The following is a 27,062-nucleotide window of genomic DNA, read 5'->3' as shown; positions in this document are numbered from 1 at the left end:
CCACAGGCTGCAGGGCTCACAGCACTGAACACCAGAGAATCGTGTCCTCAGACAGAGCCGAGCCAGGGCACTGCWCCAACACCCACCTGTCACCTCGGCAGCGCAGGGACAGCTCTCCTCCATGTCCCCAGACCGTGAGGACAGTCCCATGTGGGTTCACTCGCTGAGCTCAGGGTGTCCCCCTGTTTGTCRCTGTCACACAGCAGGTCAGGCAAGGGCTGGCAGCCCTGGAGCCATCTCTGCTGGGCTGCTTTGCCCCTGCCAGAGGCACAGCAAGGACAGCGCCAGAGCTCTCACGCCGCTGACGAGGCCTGGGGTGAGAACAGGATTACAGCCTCAAAGAAATTCCAAAAAAACTTCTTCAGATCCTGCATTAAGTCCTTTCAATGCCAAGAAAGCCTCTATCAAGCATGTGACTGAAACTTGGCAGCTATGGAGGTGAAGTAACTTCACATGAAATAATATTTGTTCTTCAGGTAATTATTTAACAGAACATACGATGATGGAATGCCTTCGAAAAATGTGGATCTTTTAACTTACAGAAAACTTTCTAATCTCTTGAAAATACAGTTATTAAATAGTCCTTCACCATTAAGGGAATTATTTTCCCTTTCAGAGGCAGCAAAASTAAAAATAAAGTGCTCCAAAGCACACGACTGAACAGAGACAGACTAAGATCTAAACATTCCTTGTAAAATCAGAGCAATATACAGTAAAAAGGGCTTTATTCAATGCTACCTTTTAAAATGCAAAAACTCCAAGTGCACCATGACAAGTGTTATATGCATTTATGCATTTWTTTAATCAAGAGGATTACAAGCAGCACAATACCTTTCCAAGCTTTAATGSTCCCATTGTATTTTCATTTACTAATTATAGAAAATATGCAATGGTCTTAAAAATGCTTACATAAACATAGAATCTAGCAATATAATTATTTACAAAAGAAGATTCAGTTGTATCAGTGGGTTTTCTGTGTGTGTTTTGGTTTTGTTTTACATACTCTTTTTTTCTGGGACTTTATCTGATTATAGAAAATCAAAACGTTCAAAGAGGAACTACAGTAATCCTGTACACACCCTGTATTATTCTCTTCTGAAAACGTGCTATATTCTGCATACAAAAACTTAATTTCAGATTAATTTCATTTTCATTTCTCCCCATCARCTATTGGAACCACTGGAATTAATCAAGGTCACAAATAATTTCTCTGAACATCTGCTGTCCCTGAAATGTAACTTAGTAGACTGCAATTGCAGAGTCTAGTTTAAAACAAATGAAAAATTTGAAAGTAGCCCAGAAAAAAAAAAAGAAAAAAAAAAAGAGTGACTGATTTCTGCTGAGTAAGTCTTCACTTAAAAAGTGATTCTTCTTCAAAGTTATATTCATCAGYTTTGCACTATAAAGTTGAAAAAGATTGAATTCATGGAGTGATGAATTTCAGTTATTTTGGATACTGGACTGGGACTTGGAAATGCATCTTTACAGAGAACTTAAGTTCTCCCACAAGAAAAGTGAAAGATATACCTGGATATGCAAAATCTGAAGGTTTTCTGCATCATTACAGTTTTTAAAAGTTTATGGTTTTAGCACTATTACATTAGGATTTGGGAAATCAGGATTCAGATTTTACCTCTGAAGTAGACTTCTTGTACACCCCTGTTAAGCCTTCTATTTTTATRAAACCACAATTTTATTAACATTTAAGACCTTCAAAAGAGACAAGAGGTGGCTACCAATTTAAATTCAACATCCTTTGCAGGTTTCAGGATGCTACTGCAGTACAAGAAAGGAAAAACATTCATTGTTTTTCAAAAGTAGAAAGGACTACTTCAACTCTTCCAAAGAATTCCATCAAAGCTGGGAAGTGAGAACACGATGAAATTCCTGAATCCAGACAAACAAGACACATTGTTGCCTTCCAGATTAATTGCTTATGGATTTACAGAAAATCTCTCMCAGTACCTAGAAGTTTGTTCTTTAAAATATTTTTGTCCAACACAAAATTGTCTTTATTCTGCAAACTACGCTTTGGCAACATCAGTGCTCTTTTCCCTTCAAGAACTGATGGTACAGATGCAAAAAGAAGGAGGTTGCCTTTCTTCCTACTGTGCTCTTCCAGAGCTGTGAGRTAACACACTGTAAAACAGGATACGACTGTACAAGCACAAGGWAGCCCAACGCATTACAACACCCACAGAGCAAGTTCAGCAATATTAYTTGGCAAGATGAAATTGCCAGTGCAGCTCTTCAAAACTGAACCAAACAATGCCTCCTGAAAACTTGCATCTCCAACTATAAGTCTCAAAAACTAAGTTCACTCTGAGATGAACTTCCCTATACGATTTAATCAAAATCTTTCAGCTCAGTTACTTTCTAGTCCCTCTCAATTCACCCAGGTACAACTTATAAATAACTGCACTGAAATATCAAGTACAGCCTAACATGACCCAGAAAATGTTTGCTTCACATGTTGTCATTTTATTACTGTTCTTTGAAAACCATCTAAGAATCTAAATCGAAGCTAGTGACGTTAATGCAACAGATTAAATTCCAGAAGTGGTGAGATGAATGAATATTGCCACTCAAAATACACCACCAGAAAGACACAACCACATTGTAATGCAAATTACTGTCAAATCAAAGTGAAAGGAGRGAAAACGTCCCATTTCTGAATACAAAGACACTCTCCGGGAAAAACTGAAAATCAATTAATTATTCGTAACTTGTATGACACAGACTTTGTTTTCCATCCAGCGTTTAGAGTTCTCATATGCCACGACTTCCAGTTTTAATGCTTTTGAATTTAACTATTAGAAAGCTCAAAAATCCTGCAAAGACCATGCACATATTCTAAATCCCTTGGTTGTGGAAAGGTTTGCAGAATAAAGCATTGTATCCTAAAGATGAAAAGAAAGAGCAGCTTGAACCTCTTGGCACCTCAAATTGTTTGGTTCTAGAATCCTTACATGCCTGTTTTCACTCTCAAATACTTCTATTGACATCAATGTAAGCATGAGAGCCAGAAAACAGACACAAAAGCTATTTTGTTGATGCACTAGAAAATTACAAGTGAGAGTTACAGTGGGAAGGAAAAAAAAAACCCACTAAAGTTCTATTTGGAAACTGACAGTCTATTTGGAAACAGAATTTTGTTTTAAATAACAGTATCTAAAGAAAATAAACAATGTAACTGATTTAAGTTCCAGCAGGAATGTTTGTGACTAGTCAGCACGCCCTGCAGGGAAGGATAACAAAAGAAAGAAATCAGMCAGGTACTTTGCTGTGAACTATGTGTGAGACCATCTCTCTACATCTTGTATTGAAAATCTGTTGGAAGAAAAAGRAAAAAAGAGCCTTGACAGCAGGACCAAGATTTATGTTGTTTCCTAATAGTTTCCCCCAGAAGCTTGCCCAAAGGGAAAAAAAGGACAGATGTACCCTTTTTATTAAGTTACCTTAATAAAAGGTAACCTTTTTGTTAAGGCAAAATACCCTACCCATAAAATCACAAATGCAAACATGGTGGTCCAATTTTGAAGGTATTTGCTGCTACAGTTAAGAGCAAATTCTTAAGAGAAAATAAATACTCCATACCCATGGCATGGARCACCAACGATTTTTGGAAGCAAGGAGCCTCCATCTGATGCCAAGTGGCACGTATCAAAGACACGTGAAAGATGCCACATTGCTAACTGCTTGCCAATAGAAAGATTAAAAAAAAAATCATTAATAAGCCAAGAAACAAATACAAGGGAATAAYTGAACTTTTTCACTTAGGATACCTGAAGTACATATTACCTCTGTTGTTACCTTACGTAAATGTTAAAAAGTTCATGTACTTTTCAGCTATTAAAACGCATTCAGTAAAAGTAATGGGATGCCTATCTAGGAAGTAATGTCACTCCTATAAATAAAACATAATTGTCACAGAATCATAGAATGGTTGGCATCACAAGAAACCCTAAAGATCCCTAGTAGCTCTACGCCCTGTGCTGTGAGCATGGACATCTCCCACTATCCCAGGCTGCTCAGGGCCCCATCCAAMCTGGCCTTGAACACTKCCAGGGWTGGAGCATCCACAGCTTCTCTGGGCAACCTSTGCCAGTGCCTCACCACYCTCACATAAGGAATTTCTTCCTAATATCTAAMCCAAACGTGCTGGCTTTCAGTTTACAGCCATTGCCCTACATCCTATTACTGCACACCAATAATGAGTCCATCCCCACCCACAAGTTCCCTCTAAGTGCTCAAAACCCACAATTAGGTATCCCCAAACCCTTCTCCATGTTGAACAACCCCAGCTCTCTCAGCCTTTGCTCATGCAGGAGTCCCCAGCCCTCTGATCATCTTCATGGTCTCCCTCTGGACCCACCTGAGCTGGAAAACTCTTGATTAAAGCTCAGAAACCAACTACAACCTAAAACCACTATCAAAAAATTGTATGTCCTTCAYTAAGCACATGGCATTGCAACACACACAGCTCAGGTCACAGGACTTTCCCTTAGGCAAACAAAATCCCAGCAACCAAAGAAAGTCATATAAACACTGCAGGGATTTTCCTCACTTCCTAATCCTCCACAACTGAGATGTTCTCTTCTGTTTCTTGAACTCCCAACCATTCCCTGRGGCTGGAAGCACAGGTAGTTCCAGTTCTTCACAGAATTATCCTGTCCTCTTTTTCACACAACAACTAATGTGTAACAATATTATAAYCACATTATAACCATGTAGGTTATATTAATGTATAATTATACAATTTATACAATCAAGATCACTATATATTCATAAATTCACGAATCAAAACCAAAGTGTTAACTGACCTATGAGAGTCCAAATTAAGCAGACTTTTTAAAATGCAGAAAATTCAGAATGCAGAATGTGGGACATTAGCAGTAGAAGYTGTATCTACAAATTAAATCTCAACGGTATCAATTAGCAGATTTCTCAGGAAATAATTAAAATGGGATTCTCAATTCAGCTTCACAACTCCACTTTTACTGCAACCTCCATAATACAATAGACTGTTGGAAAACTTTCCATTGTCAATCTTCTCAGGGCCTGCATTTGCAGTGTTATTTTGTAAATACATTTCAGACACTCCTATCTCCAAATATCACAGCAACACTGTGCACGTATTGCTTCAGGCTCTTCTACCCCAATCTCTCTAAATTATTCAACCTCCAGCAGAATTTTCCCTACGCCCTGGTTTGAGTCCAAACAGCTTCTCACAACACTGTGGTCACTACAGAAATCCTGAACTAGAAGCACAGAAAGCAGAAATACATTTTATCTTCCAAAAATCAGCTGAATTTCAAGACACATCCATCTCAACCTTTCTTAAGAAGATTTTCCACTAATGTTTTAGTTCTCTATGAACGAAGAGTGTATCAGGCATCTGCAACAAGCTGGCACCAAAACATACAGAGAAAAACAGAATGTTAAGTCCTTGAGTTATAAAACAACATTGCTCCAGCACACTTTGTCCTCCTTATTGTATTTTCTTCATCTCTATCAGGAATATCATTTTACTTATTGAGATGTTTCCAGGGACAATTATTTTCTTGTTACTGAAAAATCACAATGACCAAAGAGAGAAAACTGCACTACAGCATCTCTGTGTTTCCATTGTGGAGTTTCTAAGAGCAAATTTAAACAGCTAATACTCCTAAAAAAAGCATGAATAACAGTTATTACAGCTAGACCCATATAATTTAGTTAAACACCCACAGAAACCCCAAATTATAGCAGGTAACAATTCCTGATCATAAATTAAGAATTACTACAAAGCAGGTAGGAAAGTACAGATTAAGGCAGAATTTTTAAGATGCCAGTTTTTCCTGGCTTGTGCATACTTTTGTCCATCTAATATTTTTGTTGTTAGAAGTCTAATCACATTAGTTTAACTGGCAAGAAGAGAGATCCTGCAGAGGATTAAGGACTGAAGTACGAGTTATAGGCCCTTATTAATGTTTTCCAATGTGAAATAYGGTTATTTTATACAAAAGGCAGAGATCTTTATTGTTTGCTGACTGGATCACAAAACAGTTTAACTTCATATTGCATATATTCATCACATTAAAAAAACTTATTTTTAAATACTTCCATATATTTTTCTTTCAATTACCAACTTCTGTGTTCGTTCTTTTCTTCTCAACAAGAACAGAGTAAGCTACTGTATTTTTTCAACCAGTACTCTGTACATTATTTGCATGCAAATGCCTAGAAATTACTCACCACACTAAAAATGGGAAGTAATTATAATGGGCACTCTGACTATAGTACCAGAAGTATTTTTGCTAGTAAGGGAATAAAACATACAACTTAAAACACAAACCAGTTTAAAACAAAGTAAACAATGTTTAGATTATTAATCAGAAAGTGTATCAGCAATATGTAGGAAGGGAAAAATTTCTACAGGGACAGAAGCCACAATTTCCAAGGAGCAGCAAGACTTTTACAATAGTGCAATAATAATACCCTTTGCATAGTTGAGACTTATTAATGGTATCACCTGAAAGTCTATATTACAGCTTTGGTAATATTTAAATTCCTTCATAGAAAAAAAAAATCCATACAAATGAAATCTGAAAGAAATGAGATGGCATTTACCTACTACAATGTAAAAACTGATTAAAGACATGCTTAGTTTACAAACACTTCAACTGGGACAACTCACATTTCTCAGTGTTTGCAGAATTAAGATCAATGCACACCAAGCATTATGTCCTCCTTTTGTCAGTCTAAAGGACTCATATCATTTTTGCAAAAAGTTATCTTAAGAATCATTATTCCCAGGAAGAATTAAAACAGAGAGTGATAATCTTGGAAAGTGTAAGTCTACTGAGAGACTATATAGAAAACAATGATACTTAAGGCTTTTGGTGCAGTAAAAATACACTTCAGTGCTCTTAATGTAACATATTTAACCTCATATTTAAACAGTCCTTTTCATGTAAGAACATGTTCTGAATGACTGAGCTCATGAAGTTATGAATCAGAAGCAAACAGAAAAAAAAAAGGCTTTGAACACCCTCAGTTCAGTTATTCCTTAGCAAATGAAGCCAAACCCTTTCAGGGCTTACCAAGCACAGAATGACAGTTCAGATCTAAGATATTTCATCACCTCTGAGAAAAATGAGACCAATTTGGTCAAATTCAAAGTTATGGAGAAGATTTTATTGCATAGTCTCAATRGTGTTTTCTTCCACAAACACAGCAGTCCTTCAGCTCTTCAAGTGTTTCAGTGACAGCCTGAAGGAAATAAGGCTTACAAGGTTTCCTGAGCTACTGAGTGGCCAAAACAAAAATTTAAATTATCCCCCCCCCAATATATTTACAGATACATTTTCTTGTACTTTTATAGACATACCTGTGGAAAGACATATACATGTAAAATATTTACACGTGCATACTTGAGGGGTTCACTTTGAGGCTCTAGACACTTCCGTGGTTACACATMCTAAAGATGAAAATTCTTAAAATTCACAAAGTTTATCTCTAATTAATTTCATAGCAGCATGTAGGTTTTGATGATAATGTCCTCATGTAAAAAAGCTATCAAAAGTGTCAAAAATTAAAATCCAAGAGAAGCCTTTAATTCAGCTTGTTATCAGAAAGATGATACATCAGCAAGTTACCATCAGTTAATTCATGTTTACCAACAGTAAGAAGAACACGAACTCAGGCAGCCAAGTGAATGCATAATAATGACCTTCAGGAATTAAAATATTTCCCTTGAAACACCTCTCAGAACTTAAAAAAAAGTGTCTTATATTTGAAGAAAACTGGGTATGTGTTAAAAAGGATGTGACTGGACTACTGCTGCATACAGAGTCTTGAGACAAACACTTCAGTGCAGTATTAYCCAATACAATCACAGTTTATAAACACAATTGTACCTTCCAAATCTCACTTCCCTCATCATTTTTACGATCGTGGAATTTACAGGGGTAAAAGCACTGCAGACACAGTAAAATCAAGAATGCAAAACTTCCCTTGCTGAGTTATAATATCCACCATACATGTTCAGAAAACCCAGTAAAGAAATCCTATTTTGTTCTGAAATCTGTTCTGAAATATTGTAAATGTTCATATTGGAGCTCTCAGTAGCAATTACTTTTAAGTTGTCACTCAACTGTCACCATGACAACAACAAAAACCTTTTCATGCCTAGAGAAGACAATAGGAATTCTAATTACTGAAATTCATTCTGCTGACAGTTTGAGCAAAAACTAAATTCTACTCGCTAAAAAAAAAAAATTAAAATACCAATTTAAGATTGCAAGAATAATATTTTTCCCCTTGAATATCCTGCTCTTTGTATTTATTTCCTCACATTCAGATTTCACACTTGCTATTTATCAAATACTTCAATGAATATGATTTTTAGGATGGCTGGCAGAATATTTTGTCATGTCAATGCAGGCTAAGTTTTGTAATTCACCTCATTAGGAAATCTCAGTTGTTTATCAGGGACTGATTGTCAATAACCCCACAGATTGGTTGGTTACTTGCAAAGGAGTGGAGGCAAAGCTGAGGGAAAGACATCTCAAGGGGAAAAAAAGCAAATTATAAATGCAGCTGTGTGCTCTTTAAAAAAATAATTGTTTAGATACTGTTAATTAAAAATAATTTWAAAAGTCATCATGTTTTGTACCCTGCAGATTCTTAACTTAAGTTCCTACCTTGCCAGGGCTATTTATTGCTYACAATAAGCATAAACAATTCTGGGGATTAGAAAATACTTTCAGYTCCCAGATAAAAACACACAAGGTTATAAAAAGCAGAGCACTTGGTGTTAATTCTCCTCCGTGCCACCACCAAGTACAAACTACAGCAGTTATCTGYATAACCACATAGCCATGTTCTTCTCCAGCAAGCTGGCAAATGGATCCTGCATCATAATCTCATCATTTGTTTGTAGCTGTTCCTGTACCAGAGCCTATCATCAGACAATAGTATTTAAAATATATTCTCAACATCAATCAAGTAGCAAAGGACAAAAAATGGAATTGGGTCTTCTCTGGAGATACCTGTTTTTCTACCAAAAGAGTGTCCTTGTGGGAAGAGTTAGTGCTGGATTACTGAAGGTCAGGTTAGATCACGTAACAAAGAAAAAGCTGGACTTCTTGGCCTATATCCACCATGACATGTTCCATCAGGAAATGTAAAAAAAAAAGAAATTCCTATGCTGCAAGAATATACAAATTAACATAAAAATGCAAAATGGTTGAAACACTAATATTTACAAGGTTTAGAGGATGTGAAGCAATTGGGAATGTAGTTAGATTGCCCAGAAAAGAAAAATCACATTTTTTTTAAGGATATTTGTTCACACCACAAGGAAAACCAAAAAACCAAACTGGACCACTAAGCATTAAGTTTTGATAATGCAAACAAATTCCTACAGATTCAGAATCACAGAAGCAATTAGGCTGGGAAAGACCCCTGGGATGATCAGGTTCAGCCTATGAGCTCCACCACATCAACGAGAACACGGCACTGAGTGCCACATCCAGCCTTTCCAAAAAACACCTCCTGGGCACATCCATAAGAAGAATTGTTTCAACCTAGAAAAGATCTTCTAGTGAAAGATTTCCAAAACAATGGGGAGAACAAAAATGTGCTCCATAAAGTGAGAAAGAGTAACAACTCATGGATCAGTAAGATTTGTCATCACTGAGAAGGCAGTGTTRAATGAAGAATCATGATTTCATTACTGATCTCTTGAAAGAAAATGAGACTGCAGGAAACTTGAATTTTGGGAGGATGCATGACATTGAGTATTTGAGGAATTTATGTCTGAACCAAACAGCTTCACTGATACCACAAATAATACCAACAGCGCTTCACTGAAGCCAAGTACTTCACAAATATTGCAGGAACTRTCTAGAAATAACTTTTTCACAGGAAGCAATTTAAACCACGAAGTCATTAAAAGAACACAGATGGCAAAAAAAGAAACTGTACATGTTATAAAATACATGGCTGYTAGATGTAGTACATAAAAATTTTCTCATCTTAGTATTTAACTTTCTACATAGCTCAGTGGTTTGGTTTATTTTTTTTCTATGTCAAGGGGATCATTTTTATTGTCATCCAGAACTCATCAAAGCACTCAATGAAGTAGCAAAGAACAAAAAGTAGAGTTGGCTGTTCTTAGAAAACATAATATTTTTCTACATACAAAAAGTGTCCTCCTATGAAGAGTTAGTGTTGAATTGCTTATTACTCCAAGGGCAAGAAGTTGTAGGGAGCCAAGGCCCTTTATTTCTGTATTCATTGTATTTCATGTTACTCCAAAACATGATAAAGCAAGAGCAATGATTGCCTTTCTAAAACGCACCATTTAACAACAGCAGGATTATTCAAACAACCTAGCAAGTTCTACAGGCAGAATGCTTTAAACCAGCACYGGGAAAAAATACTGGCATGTATATTGATTAGAAAAATCAATTAAATAAAAACCTGTAGCATTAATAACCTGCATTTACTTTGTTTAAGCTGTTASACTATAGAAGTTAATGATTAAAACCAGTAKAGGCTTTAACACGAACACTGATTTMAAAGARAATTCCTACAGGAACCTAACGGGGGACTCCTGGAATTATTTACATCAAAACTTTGAACCCAGATTGGGTTGACAAAGACAGTAAAYCACTAACATATAGAGCCCAAATAGAGGGACTTATGAAATATTGAGGTATTCCTCCTTATCACAGAAGCCTCAATTGATAGCAATTGCAAGTATCAAATGAAAAATCCAAGCCTTTTTTTTAATACGTGTCAGAGCCAGCTCTTTGCCTTCCAGCTGATCAGTCAGAGCTGTGCTTATTAGGAAGAAACACAGAGATGTGCAATTTATTTGTGCTCCATTATATCTAACCTAAGATGCAGTGGATTTCATTTCAGCAGAGGGTAAGATTTTCTGGAGCAGCAAAGAGAAAAAAAGGGATCAGAATTCAAGATGAACAATCCACAGTGTGACAGTGGTTTTAGAGTAATAGCTTTAGAAATTAAAGTTGATAAATTAAAATGATAATAAAAATAACAAGTTTTATACAYAGACACTCACTGTACTTTCCTTTTCACAGTAAAATTTGTTCATACATTAAAGCTTAACCAGYATCACAGGTCAGGTGAGAAAGGAAYGATCYTAGCTCCATGGAAATTTACTATAGCCTTAGCTGAAAACAMAGCATCTMTGAAAGTCAAATCTAAAAYAAAGGAATACATTTTCATCCTGCCAACTACCTAATTATTACCTTAGATCATTCCAAACATTTTTCTGGCTATCTTTAGCACTCTGACTTGCACCTCAATCATATCCCATCCACACAAGACATAAAAGGGATAAGAAGAACAATTCCGTTACTGCAGTCTTTGGCTTTGCTCCGTTCTGGGAAACAGACTTCATCTTTTAGCAATAACTAATTACATTTGTGCTCTACAGCACTTTTATGTTGAATTCCTTATATTTTAAAATTTATTGATAAAATTATGAAGTGATGGAAGCCAGTATCAACTACCAACATGAACACATAATCTAAAGCAAGAAGAGCCAATAAGCCAATTCCAATTCTATTTGTTGAATTATAAAGCCCTCATATTTGGCAATTTCTCAAATGCTGTGAATGATTCAGTTTGTCCTATGCATAGAAGCATTTAACTTCTGTTGTATCAGAATGAAAAGCATCAGTTTTAATAGTAGAAAGGAGAAGTGACTCAGAAAACAACAGCTTTCAGATGTGAATATTATCAATTATGTTAGTCAAGCTACTGAAATGATTTCAATCATTAGCTCATTTTCCTGGAGGATGTTRAACATAAAGAACTTCCAAAATCACAAACATCAGGGTATATATTATTAAAGGCAAGTAACATTTTAGGAGCAAAGTATGACAATCAGACTTTAAAGGGTACAAAATTTCAGCATTTGGTACAACTTTGGGAAAGCAAGTTCCAAGTTAAAAMTATAACCACCTCTTCCAAACTAGGAAATAGAAAAAAAAAGTACATTTTACATTCTGCTATATACCTAGAATTTTAGTATTTAGAGGAAAAGTTCTTCATTTGTTTACACCACAAAATTGTTTGCCTCAAAACTGTAATCAGAGATAGCAGCTGCCACTTCTCATGCAAGTGCTCTTTTGGCTCTACATTCACAATAAGTCAGAGTTAAAAATTTTCTGCTCTTCACTAATCAAACAACAAAAGAAATCCTCGAGGAATTAATCYGGAGATACTCTTACAAGAGCATTCATAGTGATTACTCAGGGACCACACATCCCTCAGATCAGATTCCYGTGTGATTTCATGCAAGCACCAAAACAGAGCAATCCAAACAGGGAGCAGACAGACAACACATTCTTTGAAACACCTGAGGGGCACTGGCACTTTGGCAGAACACAAGCGTGTTGTACCTTACAAAAGTAAGGCTAAATTATTACAATTTTCATTTGAAAACAAACAACTCATCAAAACAAACAGATTAAATGGAAGAAGGGCAGCAAAAGACCAAGCTGGATAAGAAGCATGATGGTAGAGGTAGTCAGGACACAGGAAACAATCTTCATCTCTCCTTCAAGCACCATTTGGGTTACTGCTCTGCTCTCACTACTTGGGCAGCATTTTTTCAGGAGAGTKCAAGAGAACACCTGCTTAGGCAATGACCAAATTACCAATCACATCTGACCCATGGGCTTTTTTTTGTGAAAACATTAACTGATGTCCAGGCAGCAGCTTTGCAGTTGTCTGATATAAATATCAAGAAGTCACCTCTGTCCTATGGGTACCTCCTAATTCTGCTTTCTATTCTGTCTTTTATCACCAAAGAAAACTTGCTCAGTTTCTGTGTGAGAATTCTCCACAGAACACAAATAAGCACATCATGACCCAAGCCCTACTATGACAACTCTGAATCCAGAGTAAATCAGCAGCTGAAAGAAAGCCACAGATGCCATTTGGAGACAAATGATGATGTTTTGAGCTCAAAAAGAYGGCCTTAGTACAGAATATCCTGGTGGTCAGCATGGCTCTGACTCTGAAGCTTTAAAGATAAATATTRTCATGGGTAAGGAGGCTGACAGCAGCATTATGGCCTTGTCAAAGCAATTAACATTCAAACCAGTTTCTGCAGATCCTCAGGGGACAACTCATGCCATATGAGTTTATTAATTTCATCTACAGCAGGTTTTCTTTCCACTGTCCAGAAACAGTGGTATCTTTCTTTGAGAAGAAAATTAATTCAACCATGTGAACCACACTCCTAAACTTGAACCACACTTGCTCTCACAAGGTGAGGCACCTCTGGCTGGGCTCCACTCAAGGCTGCCAGTGTTTCATCAGAATTGTGTGATGCAAACACAGATGCACGGCTTTGATCCCAGACACATGTCCCAACACTTACAGACCTCCACTTCCACACCAGCACACTTAACCATGATCAGCACATTAACAATGATCACTCGACCAAAAACCTTCTGCCTGGTACTCCAGCAGGGCTTAATATGCTCTATGTGATTCAAGGAGAAGCTGAATAAAGTRTCAAGACAAGCGTGCAGCATGAGGATATTCACAACTGGAAAAACAACSAAGGAATAGGCAATAGTTTAAAAATAACAGAGCAGAGGGCAGATTCATGTATTGGGACACAGCTGCCTAACAGAACTAATGAGGCAACAGCATTGCTTTAAAGAACTTCAGCCCAAACTCTTATTGCAGTTCCTGACCCATCTAATACTCAGGTAGAGAAAAATAAATGCTGGCATTGACTCCGCACCCCCAATGCTTTCAACTCATAAAAATTCACAGCCATAATACAAAAAACAGATATTATGGGAGAACTTTTACAAACCACACTTCACCCAAGTTTAAACTGAAACTTGAAAGAGAAGAGAGTATTTTAGAATACTATATTAATATACATTAATACTGATAAAACACACAGGAAGTTTCTTTCAAATCACTGCAGTAAGTAGACTGTGCAAACTTACTAAATACAACTAATACAATTCAATGCCTTGATTGTTAGGAAAATCTAGGTATTGAAACATGTAAAATTATGACATTTAAGCAATTGAGGTTTTCAGAACAGCTTGTACTTAAAAATAAGGGATTTATCTTCAGGAGCTTTTCACATGCGAAATACAGCAAATCATGACCCAGCAGGGTGAGAGTGGGCAGAAAAGAATACAGAGAGAAAGCACAATGGAGTGAAATCAAGACCCATGGTGCAGAGCAATAGAAAAGTTTACATTACCAAATCCACTGCACATTTGCCTAATGTTTTCAGCACATGGAAATAAAGCAGGCCCAGCAGACAGCAGCAATAAATCCAGGAAAGAAAAACACTTCTGCCAGGGAACATAAAAGACTCTTAGTAGGCATTAATAGATCCGTGCTGCTTTTCTTGACTTGTAACAATTCAGAATTGTGAACTGAAATTTTAGTACAACAAGTTGACACAGGCCACATACTAAATATTCTGCATTTTATCCATCTATGGTAACACAGTGCAGGGACAAAACAAACCTGCCTTTAAGGTTTCCACATGAATAGCCAAAATCAAAATGAAAAATTGATTGTATCTTTCCCCATCCAAAAGCTACTTCCTACTGTTCTTCAGATACACAGAAYAGCTCAGAAAAGCTTGAGTTAAAACATCAGAAATAGCTGGTAGACACCCAGGAAAATCACCTAGGTAAAATCCAGTTGGTCTGCAATACACAAWATATGTTTTTCTAATCAATACACACATGGTGACTTTTCATTAGTGGGAACAATTCACAGCAGAAAAAAATCTTGTGAACAATGTTTCTGGATCTGTGAAATTACCTCAGACCTCACCCTCTCACACAGAAGACAAAGGCACAATTAAAAGACTCCACAATTATGGGTAATGCTCTAAGTTTTTCTTTTACTTTCCTTCTTCCCTATAGGCAACCTTTTTTGTTTTTTCAGACCAATGGAGAAGACCAAACAGCTGCAGGAAAATGAAGGAAACACTAGCTTTTACCTAAAAGGGGACAGGAAGAAGGAATGGAAAACAGTAAAAGCCAAAAGAAGTTGGGAAAAGACCAAACAATCATATTTTTCAGAACAGGAATAAATGAATAAGCGACAGTTAGGAATTCCATAAACAGGATCTATTTCAAATCCAGAAATCTTACCTGGTAAACAGCACACAAGCATAACCCAAGTAATTTTTATTAYATCCACTTCTGAATAGACTTAAACAGAGGGAGTAACCTGGTAAAAAAAACAGAGCGGGGACAGAGCTAATGACATGTCTTAAAGCAAGRAAGACAAGCTTGAACTTGATGCAGTTTAACAGGAGAGCCAAGAAACGGATTTTTTCAAATGAATGATGTCGTTAAAGAAGTAGGCAAAATGTGGATTACTTAGATGGGAATAAGGAAGAGGAGGGAAAGAATTACAGAGCCCCAAGAATGCTGCAGCAGCCCTGCAGAGAGACAAGGCCTCTAACAGGAGGCTCTGCAAAGCCAAAGGGAAAATGGACAGGTCKTCAATGCTTTGGGGAGAGGGGCAGCAAAGCACAGGAAGAGTTGAAATTTGAAGAGTACRAGAACAGGGCAGAGATTGTGTCCCACTGCAGGAGAAGGCAGCAGCCACAGGGAAGAGGGAACTGATGTCAGTAATGTCACAGCAAGCAAAGYTCAAATGTACAACACCCAGGAGCTTCCAAGGAAAGAGACTAACATGCAACCACATCTGAAAATGACCCAGGTCTTAATGTCTGAGRAAGTGCTCTGTGGGATCAGATTTATCACTTGGGGCAGGTTGTACTGGAGGCAGACACACCAGGGGAGCAGCTTCCTTCTGTAGTGCCCTGGCACGCTCCCCACATGAGCTCATCATCTCAGCCATTACAGTCCTCTCCACTGCAATTGTTTGCTTCAGCAGATGGTTATTCCTCACCCAAAGTCATGAGTGAATGAAACCTCTTGCAGGAGCTGAAAACCTGATGTAAATKTTGAAAAGGCAAGCACCATCAGCATTATCTGCATTGCAGTCATCTCAGCAGCACAGAGGCATTTACACGTCAACAGGACCAACGTCTGCTTAAAAAAGTTCTCATTTAAGATGGCTCTCCTCTGCATGTGAGAAAAAAGCCAGGTTTAGTCTGGTTTTCTGCAAAAAGTCTAAAAATGGAATGTATAAGCATCCATTTAGTAGGTGCTCAAATTTATGCTCCTTTTCTGCAGGAAGATGTCCTTCCAATGAATTGCAGGACTCATGAAACTGGATTAGCAATGTCATAAATCACCCACCTGCCAAAATAACAGCATAAAAAGTGAGACTAAATATAACCTACATCTGATTTGAATAGATACAATCTATATTTAACAATTTGTTATAACTCAAGTATTAGTAGACACTTATTCAAATATCAACATAAATCACAGCATTAGCTTTAATTTTCCTATAGTTAATTGTTTTAAAAACAACTTTTAAGCCTTTGCAATGCTCTCATTTATGATTTAATAAGTTTTGAATTTGCATAAAGAAGAAACTTGCAAATTTATGCTTCACAAATACTCTGCCAGTGCTTCAACTTTTTCCCTCCAAACCAAATTGCGACAAATTCCTAGTTCACATATTCCAAATTATGAACKAAATGCTTCACAAATCAGGACCATTTCTAGGACCACCCTTTAAGCTGCAGGATTTAATAAAAGCCATGTATAAAGGCTTTTATGTATAAAGGAAAGAACAGTATTTCTCTTTTCTAAGACTCAACCTTAGCTTCCATATTTAATTTCAAAATTGTTGTATTAAGAACATTAACTCACAGTGTTACAGGATGATATGGTGACCTATGTTTTACTGCATAACCTGAACTCTCTCAACAGAGCAAGCAGATCTCAGAAAACCACCAGGCACATCCCTGTAAGGATTTTTAAAAAGCAGCCAAGAGGGATCCAGGCACATTTAGCTCCAAGAAAATCAGAGTGTAAATCCTGGGAAGCACACTAAGACTGTGATACTGACTATGAACTGTGAACATTCATTCACTTAATGCTGAATGTAGATGAGTCAACTGATGAGGCAGAAATGGTAACAGAAAGAAGGATCAAACATTATTCTGAACCATCAGCATTCATGAAACCAAGCCAGCATATATTTATACAAACTGACGAAGTTTTGTTTCAGAATACACAGTCAAATTCCCCTAAAACCACAGAAATAATGCATAATGTTCCAAAAACAAAGGAGCAGACTGACCCTTCATGCTGAAGTTGTCAGAATAATGAGAGCACAAAATATTTTACATCTGAATCTCTAGTTACACTAGACTTCTTCATTTTTACATAATGAATARCATGTTAGAAAACAGCAGTTAAGAAAAAAAGCAACACAAAACTTGCTGTAACTGGTTCTGCCACCCAAATATCAATGTCATTAGAAGAACTACAATTACATTTCTGTGAATAAGAGCCTGAAATACCAGAAAGGTAAACAAGAAGAAATATTCAAAGTTTCAGTCAGAATTAATTAGAAAAGCAAACAGTCCACATCAGAGCTACTGCTTTGCACCAYACACAGTTTATTCTTTTGCCTCCTTTTAAGGACACTTCATAGATAACATTATCATAATGCTCCCTTTTGTCCTCAGAGTTTCCTCTTTCCTGACAGAATGATTTATAATGAATTGKTGCAATCAGCCACTCGTTCACCTCCCCAGCAAGTGTAACCACCTTTCCAGATTACACCCTTTCCAGCAAGCGTAACCCGAGCCACACTCGGAACGTGCACAGAGCCCTGAAGCCCGAGGTGACACAGATCCTGAAGAAGACAATGCCCAGTGGAACTCAACAGAAGGAAATAAACTCTGCRCCACTGCCAAAAATTTTGCAAGGGACAGCATCAGCACACACAGCTCCACAGCTGGTCCTGCAGCATTGTGTCCATCTCCAGGTCACTCACACACAGCAGCTTGACATTTACAGTTTGATAGGACAAAATAGGGGAGATTTAAAACAAGAAAAAAGGGGGAAATAGAGTGAGGAAGAAAGGGGGGCTGGGAACAAAGAGATGGGAGATCAGGAAGAGAAAAGACATCTGCCACATTAGAGGCATTTTGTAAAAGATGCATTCCTACCAGCTCCACTCTTCCAAGGAAGCAACTGAGGAAAGTCGTGCAACACCACGAGGAACCACAACACCTTAATCAACATCTCTCACCATCTCATGCCTCTGTCTTCTGGACAAAAGCTGCAGATGATGACCTTGCAACCTGCCCCATCTTTAACAGTTTTCCTATCATTTTGTCTTCTCCAAGAGCAYGTTGTACTCAAGATTTATTCCCTGCAAGCTAAACTCTTTTTTCAAGTCCAATCTTGCTTAATGAGTTAGTTTTTATTATGGGAAGCTTTTTTATGTGTTTGTTCTGTCAAGCCCAAATAACTGCTGACATTCTAATTGTGAGGCTCCTTAGAAAAAGAAAAGTCTTTTGTTTAAAAGCAATCTTTTCATTTGCCTATAAAGCAATTACATATATATATATAATGTTTAAGTCATTTTAATATAAAAATAACCTGCCCACATTTTAAATATTGCAGAGAATAGAATACATAAAACTGTCCTCTTCAGATTTTAATCATTCCCTCTCTTACTTAAATCTGAATTTAATATATTCCTACAGCACCAGCTTTCTTTRGTAGTTCTTCCCAAGCCCTGAAGAAGGAATTATCCATCTAAAAACCAGAGGCCAACCTCCCTCTCCTAACATGAAAGCTACATTTTGTTGTAGCCATATATAAAAATCAAATTCTGTGGGGAAGCAGCTTATAAGGTCAGCTTGAATTTACCACACCATGTTCTTGAATATATTTTGTCCATTTAGTCAAAAACTCTGCCCTCCCCTTTCTCCTCCTCTTCTCCCTACAGAGGAAAGGCAACAGCTCTGAACCAACACAACATAAAACACAGGAAGTTTTGCTCAACTGATTTACTTATTCCAAGAAAAATGCAACTGTAAATCCCTGTCACACACRTGCCTACTGCTGAATATTCACAACAGGACTTCCCCTAACAAGCAAGCAAATACTACAATATAATTTTTGTTATTTTTCATTACTGTTTACATGGGYGCATTATTTCTCAAAAGGTTTTAATTTAGGTAAACTTGTCAAATTTTGCGACAAAGAAAACACAGAAAATTTGTTTCTTTAAAAGCATTTAGTGTCTTTTAACACCACACAATGCAGAAGTGATCAAGATTTATTCCTCTGTCTAAAATATAGCACCTTTCTTCTTTTTTTKCATTGAAGAAATGGATTCTAATAAAAGGCAACATTTGAAATGGGCAGTGGCTCCCTCTTTAAAAGCAAAGCAGTGCCTTAATGCTGCAAAATCTCTTCCCTTTCCACAGATAAGCCCTGGCTATTTGTTGCTTAGTTGCAGCTGTAGTAGCTTACTTAGGATATTGCTGTGGCTGGATGCAATTGGCATTAACTACATTCAGAACCAACTGCACAGATGCAATTGACTCATCTTCAATTCACAAGATTACAAGTTTTCACCATCAACAACTGGATAGCTGTGTTTTCCCCCTTTTCTTTATTAGCAGAGAGAAAAGGTACAACAACACGTACAATTCCAGTATCACACGGGGATGCAGAAGATTCTAACATTGGTTAGGACAAAGGTTAGGATAACTTCTTATGAAACAAAACTCCAGCTGCATCATTAAAACCCCAGTAACTGCTCCAAAGTTGAGACAGGGATGGGATCTACATTATCTCACATCTCCATGTGAGGAGAGAGATCTAACTCCTCCTACTCAAAGCTGCGTTTGAACGTGTTTTTGTGTGGCAAACAAAAACAAGGATTGTTTTCTATAATGGCTCCAATCTGCTGATATCCCAGTAGATCTAAATGCTCTGGCTTCCCCCATAAAACATGTCTRGGACACCAGACATCTTCTCTTTGCCAGAGAAACACTCACAAGACCACGCTCTCCTTGTCTAGCAGCCTAAAGCAATGAGAGATAGCAAATGTTCTTACAATAAACAGCTCTTGCCATACCAGGGTAACTGGAAGGAAGACGTGAGTGCAGCCTTTGTTCTTAATCTCTGCTGATTAAGTTTATGAAAATCAAACATGGTAAGAATATTTTGAAAGGCTTTTGAACAGACTTCCTTCTGCACCATATGACACACAAAGAAAACCCAATGTTACACCATGAAGCAAGTGAAAAAATGCAAGCTACRTGGCTGATGCCATACTAGCCAGAGTGATAGCAGGTTTCCTTGCAGGCTTACTTTGGCTAGCATTTAAAGTTTAACAACAAATTTTATATTTGCTGCTACCTTCTTGGAGCAGATGACTTATAGATGGTCATGTTTTCCTTAAATTTTTAYATAAAACATCAAATCTGTAACAGAACAAAGATGATAAATACTTGAAGTGTTTTTCAGTCCTGTGGACCACTTTCTACTGCTAATATCTTGATCAGATATCTTTTGTTGTGCCCTCACAAAAGAAAAAATCAGGTATTTTTTATCACACTCAAAATAAATTGTATTAATCTGTAAATTTTGTTCAAATAGGGAAAAGCTCCTAAGAAACACCAATTCTTCATTGCAATGATACCAAAAATGAATCAAAATATGGTTCAAAAAACACAGTCCCCAAGTTGAACTCCTGATTTATGTAATGCCATAATCCACAGCCAACCAAGAGGCCRTGCCACCTCAAGTGATCCAGTTTTGGGGACTGCACCTTGGTCATCTCCAAGATGAACAAGGCCTTGAGCAACCTTAGAAAATCATAAACACACAAAACACAGACTGTGCATTCCTCTAGAACAGGCTGCCATTACTGCTTCATTCTGCATTTCCACAAAATGTTATTCCAAAACTATTATGCTTTATGGGTGACAGAAAGCACCATCCATTCTAAACATAATGCAACACCAATGACAGCTCTGATCTGTAGAGAATTAGTTTTATCTACAAAAAAAAAAAAATCCCACAAAGTTTTTTGAGGAGAGAGCTGTTCCAGAGCTCTGTTCTRTGCCATCCCAATAGTCAGCCACAGCAGATTTAATGTCTCTGTCAAGGTACAAGCTTAGCATAATGCACACCAACCTTCCCACTCCACAGAGATCACAAACCAATCATGATCACCAACCAATGATGACAAAAATCAGCCCCACTGCCTATTTATTTTACTGGGGAAAAGTTCACTCACCAGAATACCACAGCTACAGTGCAATGGAGACTAATTCAGCCCTGTCTCTGTAAGGCACATTACTCCCCAAGCAAAAATGGATGTGTGTTACTATTCTGAAAAAAAAAAATTCTGCACTGAGCTCTAAAAGATCTGCAGGAATACTAATTTTACATTTTACAGATATCAGTGGTTTTAATGTCTGTGTGTAATGTAATGTAAGGAATTTCTCTTTATAGGTTCTTTTTCAACTGAAACAGAGTTCCACAGTCAGAATGACTTAGTCATTAAAGGAAGTAAGTCCACCCAATTTTATGTATGTAAAACAGGAACTTAATATGCTCAGCTGCATATAACAGAAACTAATTCTCTTATCTGAAAATTATAAAACACAGACTTCATTAAATGCTGAATAATTATTTAAAAACATGTAAGAAACAGAAAGGAGAGAATTAAAACCAAAATGCAGATAAGCAATGGGGATCCAAAAGTTCAGGAACTTCTACCTCTTTTTACAAYAGAGGACTTGGAACACACTCATGAGACCTTCATTCTTGGCCAGAAGGTCACTGTGAAAACTTGGGAGTTGGGCTCTGGCTCTGGACATTCTGATCTTGAGGAACAGGAGTAAAAAGCTGTGAGTTTGACTAAGCACCTAACACATGGATGGGAAGAGAACGTTTTCACATCAGCTGCTACTTACTGAATTTCCCTTGTCTAATTTCCAGCTTATTCATGCCTCTTATCACAAAAAATGGCCAGRGAAAAATTAAAAAATAAATAAATAATGAGAAAGGTTACTAGACTTCAGCATCCACTAAAGTTAGGTAAAAGGACAACCAGCTATGAAGAGTTCACTGTGGTTGACCTCTCAAGGGCTGACTCTGGGTTCAATAAAACCTTACTGGCAYCCTTGAGCAGACAGCCTCAGTAGTGCTGCAGAGACACAAATATGTGACTTTATTTCAAGAAAACATACCAAAAAAGTGTTTACTTAAAACTATGCAGAACACCCTTGTTTCTATTCATAAGTGACCATCACTACAGCCTTACCAAACTAACCCACACCACTGTCCATGCTGCAGCTTATGAACTGTCAGGCTCATTCTCTAGGTCTGGGTATGTTAATAATTAACTTGTTCTCCTATCCTCCTCTTCCTATGTCTTACCGAAAAATGAGTAATAGGAAAAAACTCATGTCCTAACTCCCATTTCCCCTCCCTMTGTTACTGTTGCAGGGACTCCAGATTTAGACACAATAAACAGTGATAACATTCCTGTATTAAGGTGTGCCAGAAACCTGAGCTCTTTCAGCCACACAAGTACTRTAACACATTCCCTCCAATTATTATGCAATATTACAGTCTTCTACAGCAGGAAGAGTAATTTCATGGTTCGAATCCAGCCCATTCACTAGAAAACTGTTATATAGCACTTTCAGAAGGAAAGATTTTTAACAAAACAGGACTGTTGAGTCACAAAGATAAAATAAGAAGCTTGTACAATTTAGCTTTACCACAACACTGGCGTTATCACCCTTTCCCATGTGCAAATTTCGTGTGAATTGTCTTAAAAGCAAAATGTCAGTAAGTACTTCTGTTTATTTACCTTATGTAATTATACATGGAAAGACTTAAAATCATTATTGTTTTAGAAACCTGTATCATTTCCTTTTCTCAACATTGTAGATATCTGATTCCTAATAAATGGCAGAAATATCTGAATACATAACTCACTTTAAAAAATCTCCACGGTTACAACTTCATTTTTCCAGTTAGAAAAAACTCTGAAAATATTTAGTATGTTTAGAAATAAAAAATACTTGYTTTAAATAAATGTGAACTTAGTTATAATGCCAAGCACATAACATTCTAAAATTATATTTATGATTTTCAGCTTCTTAACTCTCCAAAAATTTTTGGAGCATAATTTTTTTTCTGAGAACAAAGAAATGGAAAAAAAAAAACAGTTAACACAATCATCATGCTACAGCTCTATATATGCAACTGCATTAAAAGGTAAAACTTAAAACACGATGTACCTGCATGACACCTGGTAGAATGGATATCCTGGTAGAGGAACAGAGTTTGAAAATCCAGACTGGCTCGACATTGCCTTCAGGTATTGTATCCACTTAAATGTCTTCTATATTCCATATGTTAATTCCTTACTAAAAAAAATATGTACGCACGCATCCATCTGTACCTCTGTTCAGAGCTAACTAAAAAGAAACCAAGTGCATCTCCGAAGGTCTCGAGGATTCTGCCTGCATTTCAAACTGCTTCCTCAGTAGTGAAATTCCTAAAAGCCAACACCCTCATGACATCACATACTACAAAATCATAAACACGCAATTGTCTCAGCGAGGCAAGGACAGCCCGTGGGTTTGGGCTCGACAGAGAGCCCTGCACCGCATTCTTGCTGCGAGCACGGTGCCTTTCAGGCAGAGACCTGGAACAGCAGCCCTGCTCTGGCAGGCAGCCAGCAACCAGCACAACTTATTGCCAATGCCGCAAATCCCTCCGATCAGCTAATGAACAGCCACGCTGCAGGTGAAACATCAGTTCAGCCCTTTACCAGAATTGCCTTCTGAACGCATCAGATCCGTGACCTTGAACTTGGTGACAAAAACGTCATCCAGAAATTTCAGTTAAATGCACGCTGCATGCTATTGTTTTATAAGCAAGATCAGATTGCACTGCACACCACGGTAGCGTGAAAAATCATACTGAGCTTTCCCTGCTAAAGAAGAATCCTCTAATGCTACACCCTCAGCTATGGGAAAGCAAGAGAGAAGGATAGGAGGTGCAATCTTAAACCACATTATTTAAGCAACTGAATATAGAAATAAAATTATGTGCATGCATTCCTGCAGTATTTTACTACTGCTTAAATCAAAGAAATATCAAAAGCAAGATTCCTTTTGATATACAGTACAATGGTAAGTTGCATTAAAGKTATTTGGGCATGCCTTCCTCAAGAGAGAAAAAGACTACTGGAAAGCAGGAAGGCATGTGAGTAGACACAGTACTGCCCAGTGGCATGACTGCTGTCAAATAGATTTAAATTATTATCTATCCACACTGCTCTGAAGGAAGGTGTACAGTGCCCTCACACACAGATTTCCTTAATTTAAGCAAAATTTTAAATAAGAGATTTTTTTAATTATTTCATTACCTACGCTAGCTACACTGGAAAACATTAAAACATTGAGTTTGATACTTCTACCCCACAACACACTGTTTATTCTCATATTTGAATTGTGCGTCTCAATTTTGGAAAAATAATAATCAATTTTACCTGGTTTATCCCAAGTTCGTAATCAATATCTCAGTCATCAGAAAAATGATACAAAAACTTTGCCACTATCTGAGTTAMCTTCTAAAGTCTGTCTTCAAAGACATAGGTCACTGCATAGGGCTSCAGTTGCTGAAGTGCTATAAAARTGCCAGGAAAACAAAGAGAGCACAGTCCACCCAGAAAAGGGTTTGGGGTTTGGCTTTTTTTTAATTTGCTCAACTGGATACGTCTAAAGAAAGAAGCTTCTAGGTAYGTAATTTTGCATAGATTTTTCTCTCTCTCCTGGCTGTAAAGAAAGAGCTTAAGAAGGCAATTCAAGCACAAATGATGTTGTGGTAYCAGCTGAATTTTTACAAACAGACTTGAAAAAGCATCATCCCTCTCATGTTTAGTACAGAGCATTGACTCCAAAACCCACGACTCTCAAAAACCACTTGGGGAACACCAAAAAAATTAGCCTGCGTGTGAGAGGAAGAGAAAACTCTACTAAACCTGTGCAAGTCACCCTTGCCTGAGCAGGGATGTTAGGGTAAGTACTGWCAACTTTCATCCCCATGGCCACAGCTCCTGAGGGACATGCCCTGAGGAGTCACCTTCCGTGCACATCCCCAAACACACTTCACTTTAATCTGTGTATTCACTCATCTTTTATTTGGTGTCTTCTCAGCACTGATAATGGCAGAATTAGCACATTTATGCAGTAACTCTGATCTCAGAATAATTCTTCCTAGTCCCAGCCGGGATTTAGGATATTTCCATTGGATTTGCCAGCTGAAAAAGAATGTTAGTGTCAAGTCGGCAGGTTACAGGCTTATAAATTAGGAGTCTTGGAGGCTGCCAATGGCTTGCCATGACATTTTGCAAAAATCACATAGTCCTTTAATGCCTAGCTTATCACCATAATAATGAAAATACTGCCTGACAGCAAAGGAATGATGTGAGGTTATTTTTTTTTTTTTTGTAATTAAGTATTGAAATCCTCTGATTAAAGATTTATKAAGGGATAAAACAGCTGTAGCATTTGAGGGAAAAGATGTGTGGGAATATTCAGAAGAGTGCATTTTTTTTGTCTCCTGCTCCTAGCTCTAACACAACAGAAGCATTATAGCTCTGAAATTTCAATTTAAATATAAAAGCCATTTAAATTTTAAAATACGGTGGAAAGTGTAATTTTCAAATGGGTGGACAGCATYCCACAGCATTTAAAGATGGAGATAAGTGAGATGACAATAGGCAGACAAAAACTGTATTTAGGRTGATCTTTACAGAAGCAGAATCTTTCCCTGGTATCACACAAGTGATTTGGAAACAGAAAGGGAAAGTGTGGCTTAAAACAGAGAAAAGGAGAAAGAAAAAATCTGGTTAGGACCAAAGAGAAAGCCTCCACACCATGAAATATTCAACATTCAACAAGTGCCCCTTTAATTTCATTCCACAAGCAGGCTGGATTGCAGAACATAGGTACTTTTGGGATCCAGACCTCACCTGCCAAACACCACCTCCACTGAGAGAGACAAGTGGATTTCATTCCAACTGCAGTCATGTCTGCTGGAAATTTACTTCCGTGTTTCAGAGCCAARGAGCTCACTTAAAAATAACCACAGTAATAATTAGTATTGTCTGGCACAGCATGCCATGTAACACTTCTCATTCTGCTGGAACAAAACTAAACAAAGAAAGTTTGAGACTCAAATACTGYGTGCTCCAGAATTTACTGGAGGAAGTGACCTGTTGGAGCACTTAATGCTGATACTGAAAAGATATGAAAAACTTGAAAAAGCAAGGGGAGGGTGAAACATTGGGGAAGATCAAGTTCATGATCACTTTCAGGTATTTCAAACAACTAGCATCCTTGGTAAATTAATGGAAAATTTGTTTAAAGTCAAGTCAGGCTGAAGAAGAAATACAAACTAACTTCATTACTGGAATCTAAATCAATCTCATCAAGTCTAGAACAGAGAGCAGGCATACTGTAGACAATTATGTGATTGTATATCAAAATGCATATAAAAYGTTCAGTATTCATAAAAATAGAATTGTCACACAGAAATTATTGTAATATCAATACCATAAGTCGTTTACTCCCTTCTGAACTGCTATATTTGATATTTCCCTGCCTGCTACATGAGTGTCTAATAAATTAGACAGTGAATTAGAATGAAAACAAGAAATCTAGGAAAAAAAACTAGAAGCCTTTTGAAAATAACAGTATTGTTCATAAAGAAAATATTACAAAGATATTCAATATAACGAGCAGTACTTTGTTATGTCATCTAAGTCTTTCCTTCCTTTCTGTACAAAACACAAGAATAAAGAAATATTCAACAAGACTAAAGAATAATGGCAAATTTGCAGTTGAAGGAGGACACTATCACTGTAAATTCAAAACTCATTCAGACTTAAAGACTAACTGGATATTTACATAGGGAAAAAGAAACAAACAAAAAAAACCCCAAAACCTAACTAAATTCCCAAAACCTAACTAAACAAATAACACAGAAGTGATGGCTGGAAGAAAAGAGGACTTGTAAACAACTTGGGAGAAAAAAACCCATGTGAGA

General features: G+C 37.2%; 1 protein-coding gene across 4 annotated transcripts in view; it reads right to left on the bottom strand.

Moving 5' to 3' along the window:
- PLEKHA7 (pleckstrin homology domain containing A7) overlaps nucleotides 1-27,062 on the bottom strand; it is a 143,534-nt gene that overhangs the window by 71,418 nt on the left and 45,054 nt on the right. Inside the window, exon 1 of one of the 4 annotated variants that reach the window (XM_057369292.1) lies at nucleotides 23,243-23,906. The exons of the other annotated variants lie outside the window; for them this stretch is intronic. Coding sequence (XP_057225275.1) covers nucleotides 23,243-23,313 — 71 coding nt within the window. The 5' untranslated portion in view covers nucleotides 23,314-23,906. Of the gene's footprint in view, nucleotides 1-23,242; nucleotides 23,907-27,062 lie in introns of those variants that run through there. 4 annotated transcript variants of the gene reach the window in all.

Source organism: Malurus melanocephalus, unplaced genomic scaffold (assembly GCF_030028575.1).
Source record: "Malurus melanocephalus ecotype Western Australia unplaced genomic scaffold, MMel_1.1 scaffold_106, whole genome shotgun sequence".
In the NCBI taxonomy this organism is placed as follows: Eukaryota; Metazoa; Chordata; class Aves; order Passeriformes; family Maluridae; genus Malurus; species Malurus melanocephalus.
This window is presented reverse-complemented; position numbering and strand designations above follow the sequence as displayed.